This window comes from Haliaeetus leucocephalus, unplaced genomic scaffold (genome assembly GCF_000737465.1).
Source record: "Haliaeetus leucocephalus isolate CR32 unplaced genomic scaffold, Haliaeetus_leucocephalus-4.0 Scaffold858, whole genome shotgun sequence".
NCBI lineage: Eukaryota > Metazoa > Chordata > Aves > Accipitriformes > Accipitridae > Haliaeetus > Haliaeetus leucocephalus.
In genome coordinates this window covers 4971777-4984020 of record NW_010973294.1, presented here as the reverse complement: position 1 = coordinate 4984020, position 12244 = coordinate 4971777, and the positions used below count along the sequence as shown (strand labels likewise).

Here is a 12244-nt window from a genome sequence, read left to right as displayed (position 1 = left end):
GTCGCGGGGCAGGGGGGGGGGGGGGGGGGGGGGGGAGGCACGGGACGGGACGGGGAGACGGGACGGGGACTAAGGAGCATCAATGAGAAGATTTTTGCTTCCAAACTGTTTCAAAAAGCACTGCAGAACTACTTACCTAAACCAAGTACAACATTCAAAACATCTAACATGAAAATCATATATACATTTTAAGGTTCTATAAAATTTTTAGCAAAGGGTCTAGCCTCAAAACCTCATTATTCTGTGAAGCAATGACTGTATTTCTATTTTGGCATGATCAGAAGCTTGCCAACTGCTTCAGCGACTTCATACTCTTAGAATTCCCATTTAGTGGCTGTGGAAGAAGCTGTAATATCAGTTGGGAGTGACCACGTTTTAGGTTCCTAAGAATTTTGGCAATACTGAGATTCTTTAAAATCTTAAGCACAGAGGGTTCTGCTTTTAGATAGAAACAGTAAGACTAACCTAGCTCCGAAAAGGCCAAGATAGTGATAGGCTTTAAACCTTTGGCACTACTGCCACCTATAGAGTGAAAAGGAGATTAATTTACAATCCACTCCTTTTAAGACTCAGAAGTTGAGGACATAAATTTAGCAACAGCAACAAAAGTTTCATTTTAGAAGACTTCTGACTAACATGTTAATCTAACAAGTAGAACATTTCCACACTTTTAGTTTCATGAGACGAGAAAAGCGTTTAACAATACAAATAAGTAGTCTATTATCATTTCATATTTTGATTGATGACTAATTTTTTAAATTGTTCTTAAGATGCTCGCGTTTGTTGCATTTACCATGTACAGGACTCACTAAATATAAATTATTCTTCCTACTTTTGCAGTATTTCATCATAAGTTTCCTTCTCCTTTAAAGGAAAAGTTAAATCTTTATGGCTCGCTAAAAATGGAAATGATTTGTTCCTGTAAATTACTCTTTACAACCCACACAACACTTTTTGGGGCACCATGGATGTGCTAAATGACTGGAAATGTACTGAAAAAAAACTCAGTAGCTATTTCAGCAAAGGAAACACATCAGATAACCTCAGGTCTGAGCATCAGCTCTAAACAAGTATTTTGGATTAAAGAAAACAGATGGTTACCTGTAACTAAAGTGTTTCAAGATGGACTCTGCTCACTCAGACTAACAGTACTGGCCAATTCTCTTGACATTTTAAACACATACTCTCAAGATAATGTTCAGACAATAAAGAATAACATGTGCTTGGAACTCCATAAAATACTCACCATACCCGAATGAGAAAACTGTATCTACAAAAAAAACCCCAACCTTCCATTGGTAACTGGGCACAACCACAGCCTACTCTCATCAGCAAAAAGACAAGACACCAATTTAGATTAGGTTACTTAGGTAAGTAAAACTCAAAACCTCAAGAAAAACTCAAAATTAATTGGATAAATTAATTTCTTCTTCTGATCACACAGGAGAAACAGATTATGGTAACTGTCTAAACTGCCAGCTTTCTTAAGGCAGCACATAAACATAGTTCATTTGTTTGCTTTTATAAAGCATTTGATCTGGCCTTGCCTAAAGAGAGGGGAAGGAATGACCTACCAATTTATTTGCCTGCAAACTGACACAGGTAATAGCAAAAGATCAGTGTTATATACTCAAAATGACTGTGCTTTAATTACAAACCAGCTGTCAGCATTTGACATTTCCTAGGTCTTCCAGCCTACAGAGCTGTTCTTGTGAGAGCCATTTTAAGTGGAAAACTCCAGTATTTCTGCCTAGCCCAGTGTAGCCTGTGGAATTGCTTTATTTCTGTGCCAGTTTGTAAGTCTGCAGGTATATGAAAACTTTCCTCACCCTGTCCAAAATGCATTTTTAATAGATCATTCTTCCTGTCCTGTGCTATGTTTTGGATTTAGTGTGAGAAGAATGTTGATAACACACTGATGTTTTCAGATGTTGCTAAGTAGTGTTTAGTCTAAAGTCAAGGATTTTTCAGCTTCTCATGCCCAGCCAGCAACAAGGCTGGAGGGGCACAAGAATTTGGGAGGGGACACAGCTAGGGAAGCTGACCCAAACTGGCCAAAGGGGTATTCCATACCATATGGTGTCATGTCCAGTAGGTAAACTGGGGGAAGCTGGCTGGGAGGGGTGGACTGCTGCTCGGGGACTGGCTGGGCATCAGTCAGCAGGTGGTGAGCAATTGCATTGTGCATCACTTGTCTTTCCTGGGCTACATTTCACTCTCTTTTTGTTACCTTCCTTTTCATTACTACTACTACTACTACTACTATTACTATATTTTACTTTTTATTTCAATTATTGAACTGTTCTTATCTCAACCCACGAGTTTTACTTGTTTTTGATTCTCCTCCTGATCCCGCTAGGGTGAGGGGAAGGAGTGAGAGAGTGGCTCCATGGTGCTTAGTTGCTGGCTAAGGTTAAACCATAACACTTCTCCACTTCAAACTCTAGAGCACTTTTCATCTGCTTTTTGAGAGTAGAAAGGCTCAGAGACAGCATAAGGCAGCTGTTTTCACCCCTGGAGCACTCAAGCTGTAGACCAAGCAGCCTTCAGCTGGTATGAGCAACAGTTAGTGTAAGTAACTTATGACTGAACCCAAAACAAAGCATATGGTGGCAGCTACTCTTCTCTACACCAGACCAAATATGAAAATGTAAGGAACTTAGTTGGGGAAGAAAAGCAACCACTGAAGCAAGCAGAGGTGTTACCAACTTTAAACTGTAAGAGAGCACAAGGACAGAGAATCGGTGAGCACCTGGATCAAAGCAGAGCCAAATCAACCCCTGAAGAACAACCATCCCCAGGTTCCCAGGTCTCCCCAGCTTGCCAATGAACTGGCAAGAAGTCATTAACAAGGACTGTACATCACAGCCTATTTCTGCATATGCGTGTGTAATTTCCAGTAAAACCTGTTTGTTAAAATAAAGACTGCCTGCCTCTCTCACTGTTTAGCTGTGCACTACCCACAGTTAGCACCAGGGACACGATGCCTTTAATACTGTGCGGCTGCTAAACAGATCTGCAATTCTGACCACCAGATAAATCACGTGTGAGGAAGACTACTGGCTTCCTGCCTAGCTGAGCAAGGATCAGCTTGATTACATAAAACTCGTTAGATATGACACGGTCATATTATTGTCTGTAATTATTTGTCACTTCCTGTGACAAAAATCAGGCGAGAAAGACACAAGCACAAGTCCAGACTACTGATGTGCACCTTCCTATTCCACATACCCGTAAATTGTTCAGGGGACTTTGCCAGCTCAGACTGAAGCAACAGTCATGTTACAGGAAAAATCATCACTTTTCTTATTACGCAGGAATAATGAAACTATCATATCAGCTAGCAGTACTTCTCTTCAATGTAGGCAGCTCTCAAAACTGCTTAAAAATGGGCGTGGAAGTATGCTTTTCATTTGTGTCCTGCATTTCATCAGTTCAAACACATCAATAGGTATCTCAGTCTACAGAGAGGAAGTTAGTGCTCCCACTTTCTCATGATCATCACCCTTCCTGACATTAGCACACTAATGATCGACTACCAGAGCGACGCATACAATTGCTTTGCATTTCAACTGTTGCTCTGAGTCCTCCATTGCTTAAGCAAATTGGGGAGACTAACATAGAAAATTTACAGCAGACTTCACATATTTATAAAACTCTCAACAAAAATAATGTAAATTTGAGTCTAAACATGTTGTTAAATGCAATCCTATGCAGCGGAACTGTTTTGAATACAGCAGTGGATACTTAAGAAAAACTTAACTAAGCTACAGTCAATCTACTATGCAACAGTATGCTAAAAAATACCTGACCCCTTTAGACCTACAGTAACACAGAGAAATCTTCTTTACAAATTCACATGGTGCCAACCCCAATACAGATTAAAAAAAAAACCAATCTTTTTCTGCAATTATTATTCACTCTAAAAACAGGTACCTGTCATATGGATGGGAATAAATAAGCTTCTTTCAAGTAGGACAGGAAACTGGACAGAATTAATATGCAACCCTATATAAATTAAGTCAGAGGCACACAAGTGCCCTAAAAGGCAGACAGTTGAGTTTGTACTTGGCAAGATTAAGAGTCCTCCTCTGTTGACAACATTACTAAGGTTTTTATTGCAACTAAAAAAAAGGATAAGCTATCTACTTGTACATTCTTCAGATCCTCATGGTTCAAGAGTAAAATTGTTCTCCTGTTCGGTGTAAAGCTTCTCCTTCTAGTCTTATTCGTCACACTAAGCAGAACAGGTTTGCATAGCAGCATTTACAGAATTTCCAGAGCACTTGCAGAGATAATTTTCATTCCAAAAGCAAAAAAAATTATTACACAAATACTTTGTATTAAGACCTGCACAAAGAAACTCAAAAGGATCAGGTTAACAGAGGGTTTTCCTGGGTTTTGTTGTTCTTTTCTGTAGGGCTTGAGGGTTTTTTTCGGCAAGGTTTTGGTTTGATTTTTTTTTAAGGAAGAAGGTTGGACACAGGGAAGAAGGCTGCAGCATCATCATCAGCCATGCTCGTTCATGCATGAAGGTGACACTTTCAAATTCCTGTTTCTGTCACAAACAGCATTAGTAGTAACATACTAAGTACATTCTGCAAATATATAGGATGCACATGTAAAAAAATGACATTGCTACTGACACTTAAGATTTGAACTTCATAGTTAATTCTTTATCTGTGACCATTAATCATCACTTAGAAAAAAGTTAGCTTTCAGTGTCTTCCAATTTCAGTGGCTACCACAGTAAATCAGGTCTTATGTTTACCTCTGCCATTTGAAAATTTTCAGAGATAGGAAATATCTAGTTACTTTGGAACAAAAGTTGTTCATTGATGAATTACATGACAAACTCTGAAGCTTGACATGCAACTAAAATTCACTGAGTTACTTTTTGGAAGAATTTATAAATAATATATAAAATACTACATTAGAGATGTAGATATAAGCAAAATTAGAGTATGTATGCAAGTGAGAGAGATTGTACCACACCATCACTCCTGCCCAGGGGAGAAAAAGGGGAGGAGTAGCAGTAATATAATTTACCTTAAGAAATACACTACTCAGACTAAGAGGAGGGAGTGGGGGGTGAGGAAAGAAATGGTCAAATACAACTTGCCTGAAGGTATGAGCTATGCTTCTCCTCACTTACAATCCAAAACCAGAACTAACTACATAAGAAAAGAAGGTATCACCTGTAACCGGGTGCATTCTCCTTCAGAGGGAAGTAAATATATCACATTTGTGTAAGAACCTAAGATTATATGTAAGGTAAGTTTATAAGCAGGTCCTCCCCTTTGTCCACAACAAAATTCACTATTTTTAACTTAAACACAAACATAAGCTTTAAGAGCTTGCTACTGGAAGAAAACACTTAAGATAAGTGCCCTAAATCAGGGTGAAATAAGACTAGTTACCTTATAATAACACTGATTCTTTCAAGGAGTTTCTACACAGGAATCTACTTTAATAGTGCAACCTTCTTCCAAATTTGCTGGCTTCACCTTCATCATTATGGAGTTAACATTTGCAACGTAACAACAACAAGAAAATCATACCTGTAACAACTCAAGGGTCATGGGAATATTCTTAAGCTCCTTCAATAAATCGAGAGCTCCAGCCTGCAAAACAGAAAGAAAAAAAGAAAAAAACGTAAATTTAGTAGCAATCAGGTACTTAAAATAGAATATCAACAACATACTCTTATCTGCCTTCAAGGTCCAAGACTAGATTCAAACCATCCGTTTCCCATTTACCCACAGAACAACTCTAGGACAAGGAACGTTCTGCTTCACAAACTCTAAGCATTCACAGGCCTTAACTCAGAAATCAAAGTATTCCCTCAAAGACTAGAGAGTTTTTATCCCATATAATTCAAATGCCAGTTAAAGCATTCTGTCAACTACTACTTAACCAACACATCATCAAGAAAACATCCTCAAGGGTACTTGATTTAACAGCATCAGAAACAAGCCAGGCAACAGCAGCAATTTCCAGTTCAGAACAACCTCAGCTGTTTAGCACAAGAACTTGGAGCTGAGAAGCTTTGTGTATTCCATCAATAATGCACATACATATACATGCACATATAACTATATACATATGAAACATACATAGCCAACATTCTTAGCTGTATTTGTGGTGGTATGGTAAAGCCAGAAAAGTTTACTGGTTTAAAAACTGTGATCAGATTACACTATTTTACTAAACACAGCTATAGTTTCCCCAATAGAAAAAAAGATAACTTTGTGTATACCAACAAATGGCCAAATAAAAAAGCTGAGCAAGACTTGCTTTCAAGTCTTATTTTCAACTATTAAGTTTAAATATTAATTCAATAAAATACATAGATTAGGCTGCATAGATTAGTGCAGACAACACTCTTCAGCCTATACCAGGCTGGTCAATCGTCAACATATATTCCAAACTAGAAGCCAGAGTCCATCCTAGTGTGTTATAACATCTGAGCTAATGCGCTTGTTTATTATTCAGCTGTCATGGGTTTTTCTTTTTACCTTTTCCCCTGCTAAAACCATAAGGAAAGTTACAAACTAATACTATGTAAGCAGCAACTTTCTAGACAGACGAATTAATTTCAGAGATCATACTGTTAGGCATTAATAAACTCTATATACAGCTACTCTGACTAACAATCCATTCCTTTGCGATGTCGGCCTTACTTAAGAAGTTTTCAAAAATGTGAGCTCCATTATTTACTTTAACTTCTACATCCTTGATGATTTACCATTTCTACTTAAGCAAAGCTCTGTACCATCCACTTCTTCCTGTGCACATGGGTTGTCAGACTACAGCAACCACTTAAAGGTTGAGATGATTTTGGTGTTATTCAAGGGCATATGGTTCTGAACCTGTGAGCTATAAACAGATATGAAGGCAACTGCCTTCGCATATAAGGGGTCATTCTACCCCAGCCAAGCCCATTACCTTCCTGGGTTGTTTGGGTTTTTTTGGGTTGGGGGGTTTTTTTTGGGGTGGTGGGTTGTCTTTCGTTTTGTTTTTTAAATTCATGAGGTTTGGAAATAAACCCCACAAAAATTCCGTCTTGCAGGTCTTTGGAATTTGATTCCTTTCCTTTAACTCTCTCTCAACTCATCCTATTTTGTTTACTTTAATAAGCATTTTGCCTTTGTTTTTAAATTCTCCCTAATCAACTTCTAATATGACACCTGTTGCAAGGAAACTCTTGTAATCTCCTGCTGCATCTGCAGGTCTTACAATTTAACCACTAAAGATAGCACATAAAACCACCAAAAGGCTGAGAAAGATGAAAGTGGAACTTCTGTGTCACATCCAAACAGGCACAGCTTTGGATGCTTTCAAATGTCTGCTACAACCTCTGTTTTTTAAACACATCTGACAGCAAAGAAGCCTCTAAAAACAAACATTTTGCTGCTATGTCCCACCCTTACACAAACCTAATTCACTCATAAAACTGAAGTTTTACTATTTTGCCATCATAGCAAAAAGTCTTATTTAACTTTTATTCATGATATGCAAAACTTCTCCATTTTTAACCATAGAATTTTAGTAGCAATGATGCAAGACTGGGAAATGTCATGCTGTTTTCAGGTGCTAAATTGAGTTAGCATACTAAGCCATTTCTTTCTCTAAACAGCCATAAGCGTGGTTTCTTCTGTGCAAACATAGATCCAAGTAAAGCAAGTTAATTATCTTCACTGCTACAAAAAAAAAAAAAAAAAATCAAATTCAAGAAAATTGTCTTAGCCAAAAAAAAAAAAGACGAAAGTCAATGTGTCATTTTCAAAAATATAATCCGGTAACACTTACCTCCAAACCAATTAAGTTATTAGCAAACTGTACACAGTATGTGATTTCAAAATAAACACAGGTTATTGTAGCCTGCAATTTCAGCATAACAATGATACTGTAATGCAAAGTAGAACTCTCTTCACCTCACCTTAGAAACACAGTCTAGCCAAAACTTCTTTGCCTCTGTAAAATCCCTTTCCAATTGTATGTATCAAAATAACTTTATTATTCACAGTCTAAATGTTTTCCAAAACTAGTAACTTGATACATAGGAGGTTAACAAACCATGCAACAACTAAAAAAACCCAGGTACTCTCTACACAGATGTTAACAATGTTACCTACCTTTCGTACCAAATTACCAAAATTTCTAATGCACTAATACTTTCTAAGCCTTCGCTCTTCTCTAATAAATTAAGTGTACCAAGAATTAGATGCTTTAAAATTAAATTTGAGTTTTAACTCACAGCAACTAAACAGTTTTTCATAACCACTTTTATTAGCATAAAGTCAAATGCCCTCTTTTTCTCAAAACCAGAGTGGAAGTTGCACAGTAAGATATATAATTCCTATTTTTCTAATGTAGGACTTCTCTGTTTAAAAAAACCCAACCATTAAGATCATTATTATAAATCTTCTTTTAAAGGCATTTCTACAATTTTATAGAAAATGAAAGGCAATGCCCCATTCCGCTAGGCTGGCTGGCTTCCAGTTTACCGTGTTATTTGAATTAACAGAAGTCAGCTTCATACAGATTTAGTAGATTACTCCCCTCAGCTTCTCTCAGTTGATCAGATCATAACACCAGAACAATGTTCTATATTCATATTTTAAACCTGTGCTTCAGGTGATAGAAAACAGAGTACGTTTCTGAAGACAGGAGAGCTATCTAGTTATAATTCTGTTCTACTTAAGGGAGCAAACATTTAATAAGGTGGACAATTTTACATTTTCTTCTCAAAACTTACTCAACTGTTCTTGATTTTTTTTTTTTTTAATCCATGGGTGCAACCCTATTTTTCATACCTATTTTCTTAATGAAAGAAAAGCTTACTTGCATACAACAAAAGCTATAAGGAAGGCACTACATGTGTTTTAATCCAGTCACAGTTATGCTGAAGGAGGAGTAATACATGCAACCAATATTTGAAGTAACAGCAGAAATATGTATCTCACAGTGTACTAAATACAACATTGCATATTATTTTGTCCTTCAAAACAAAAGAACTGCATATATCACTTCACTAAAAAAAGTTATGAAATCAGCACAGCTACAATTAAATCCTTAGTCAAGGCAAATCACCAAGAGTCTGACTCAGGAGGGGTGTCTGCACGGCCTGCCTTTTCAACTCATCAAAAGAAATGCCAAACAGCACTTTGCCACAAGCCACAGAGTCACCTTTGGTATGAGAGATGAAGCATCTCTTGCCATCTGAGTCTTGACAACTTCAGAGTGAAAAGGTATCAAAGCTCTGTTTGTTTTTTTTTTTCTTTTATTGATGGGTTGCATCATCCTTATTCAAAGACATACACCAAATACCTGTTCTTGTTCAGTAAAAATGGAGAAAGGAATACAAGAGGTTGTCAGGAACATCATTATCCAGCAGGTACTTATGTAAGAATGCGTTTCTCAATTCAGCTTCATCTTTGTGAGACAATGAAGTATCTCTTCATAGAGATGATCTTAATAACTTCGTTGAAGTTAGCATTTTAACTGCAGGGCAGGAGTAGGTAGGAAATCACATTGTGCAATTAAAAAAGAAATACCTTGACAAAGACTAGTAAGAAAAACACAGAGACATCTCCTGGGTTTAATACTGATGTACTTCCTCTCCCATCATACAGCTAAGGGTTTTTATCATAGTGTACACACGCACTTTGGATAAACTGTCAGATCTCCACTATCGGCCCCAGAGGCAGCTCAAGACCTCAGCCTCAGAAGGTTTTTGAGACAGCATCAAACTAATAACAGAGCCACTTGTGTGCGGTAACGAGCTGGAACAAACGTACTTTGTTGGAACAGAGCTCAAAAGCAAAACTGCTTCTGGTGCTGCCCACACTCTCGCTCCTGGGACAGGAGTGAGGAGAAGACCCAGCCACTGGCTCCAGCAAGACATAGCCTGGCCCAGCTGCGCGCGCTGCGTTCGGCCACATCAGACCAATGCTGAGCCCAGCGAAGACACTGCACCGCTCCCTAGAGTTCCGAAAGCTAATTAGGTTACACACACTAGAGCATGAAGACATATCCCCTGCTGCTGCTAGGAATGACATCCAAACTCCTAAGCCTCCCAGATCACAGAGAAATACACTGTGGTCACCAGGAGCATCTCTGGTATCGCTGCAGTGCTGCTCCCCAGCATCAACGGTTGTTCCCATACTACCTGGGAGTTGCCATTTTCTTTCTATTGTCAGAAGTCTTCCAAATAAAATTGAACTGACTGCACTTTATCATTCTCATTACCACAATATTTAAACATTCCACAGTCGGTACATTTTCACCCTTTCAACTCCTCATAGGAAAGAGCCACTACTTCAATTTTAGTCAGAAAAGTGAGACAGTGAATTGTTTTGTGCTGAAAAGCATGGGGAATAGAAATAAAAAGAAAGAGGGAGGGGACAAAAAGGAAAAAAATAAATCAAATGAATAAACATTGGTTGTAAAAAATTCCTTCCACTAGACAGGGCTCCTGTCACCACACTGTATCACTAGAGGGTTCAAATGTATCAGAGCTAACCCATACAATATTACAGAACATCAAGGATTTCGAAACACAGCAAAGTATGGCTTGTGTGTACTTGCAATGAATTTGTTTGGATGCTGAACAAAACAAATTTCATTGGTTCAATGCAATCAAAATTTCTATAAATATGCAAATCTTATTAAAAAAGTGTTATTTACGGTTTCGATTATCTTAAACAGCAAAAAAATACTTCTATAAACTGAAATTCCACACAGCTCAGTTATGAACTATCACCAATATTGAGCATTTAATGCACTATCATAACATAAAGAAAAAAACCTTAACTATGTGTATTAAAACAGTAGCTTGCAGGAAGAGCAGCAGTCACAAATACACAAATTACAAGAGAATAACAATGTGACCACCTGATAAAGTAGTAAACAGACTTTACAATTTACTTGTATGCTATTTTATGTGTAACTATAATGAGGTATTTGGCTGTTGCTGCACGCTCTGATTTTACTTATCTTGATGTTTTTGTAGGTATAATAGTACAGAGGTTATAAGTTACCTAGATAAGTTCTGTATCAAGAGCATAGAGGAGAATAACACTTTGTCGTAGTTTAACCCTAGCCAGCAACTAGGCACCACGTAGCCGTTTGCTCACTTCCCCTCCCACCCAGTGGGATGGGAGAGAGAATCAGGGGAAAAAAAGTAAAACTTGTGGGTTGAGATAAGAACGATTTAATAACTAAAGTAAAAAAAAAAAAACAAACAACTGATAATAATAAAATATGATAATAGTAATTGTAATAAAAAGAACAAAAAAAACCCCAAACAAGAAACCAAAACTCAAGAACAGACAAGTGATGCACAATGCAATTGCTTACCACTCACCAACTGATGCCCAGTTAGTTCCCGAGCAGCGATCCCCCCCGGGCCAACTCCCCCCAGTTTATACACTGTACATGAAGTTCTATGGTATGGAATACCCCTTTAGCTTGTTCGGGTCAGCTGTCCTGGCTGTGCTCCCTCCCGGCTTCACGCGCACCTGCTTGCTGACAGAGCACGGGAAACTGAAAAATCCTGAACTTGGGATAAGCGCGACTTAGCGACAACTAAAACATCAGTGTGTTATCGACTTTGTTCCCATACTAAATCCAAAACACACTGTACCAGCTCCCAAGAAGAAAATTAACTCTATCCTAGCTGAAACCAGGACACACTTGAACCAAGCTAACTGAATTCTACCCAACTATATTCTACCTCCATTCTGAGGCAGAAGTTATGCCCTGAATTAACAAACACAGTTAAAGCGCTACTCGTACTTTTTTTTTTTTTTTTTTTTGTAATCTGGAACAAAGTGGCTCACATCCCCCATCTGCTTCAGAAGTTTGCGCGCACAACTCCGGCCTCCCTGTTGAAGCAGGATTAGGGTTCCTCGTCCCTATTTCGGTCTGCACACCCCTCCAACGACCCCCGCGTTCACGCCTGAAAGCGAGAACGACCCACCCGAGGGGGACCACCTCTGCAGGCGCTCTCCTCCAGCTGACGGCCCTTCCCACACCGTTCTCATCTCACGGCCCGCTCTCCGCCCAGGCCAACGTTGCCATTTTCACCAAAGGGAAGCGGAGGGAAGCGCCGTTTAGGGCCAGGGCCGGTGCCCGGGCAGGAACCTCCTCCCCAGCCGAAGGCGCCGGGCTCGACGCCGCGCCGGAGCGGAGCGAGGCACCGCTCCGACCCGCCGCCGCCGCCGAGGAGGAGGAGGAG

The 12244-nt window shown here is 38.9% G+C and overlaps 1 protein-coding gene across 4 annotated transcripts in view; it reads right to left on the bottom strand.

The window, feature by feature from the left end:
- Positions 1-12244, bottom strand: part of TCEA1 (transcription elongation factor A (SII), 1) — a 30418-nt gene that overhangs the window by 17983 nt on the left and 191 nt on the right. For 2 of the 4 annotated variants that reach the window (XM_010582951.1, XM_010582949.1), the window contains exons 1-2: positions 9193-9314; positions 5562-5624 (exon numbers count right to left, since the gene is read on the bottom strand). In XM_010582951.1, coding sequence (XP_010581253.1) covers positions 5562-5624; positions 9193-9306 — 177 coding nt within the window. In that variant the 5' untranslated portion in view covers positions 9307-9314. Of the gene's footprint in view, positions 1-5561; positions 5625-9192; positions 9315-11986; positions 12003-12244 lie in introns of those variants that run through there. The other 2 variants (XM_010582952.1, XM_010582950.1) reach the window with 2 other exon arrangements.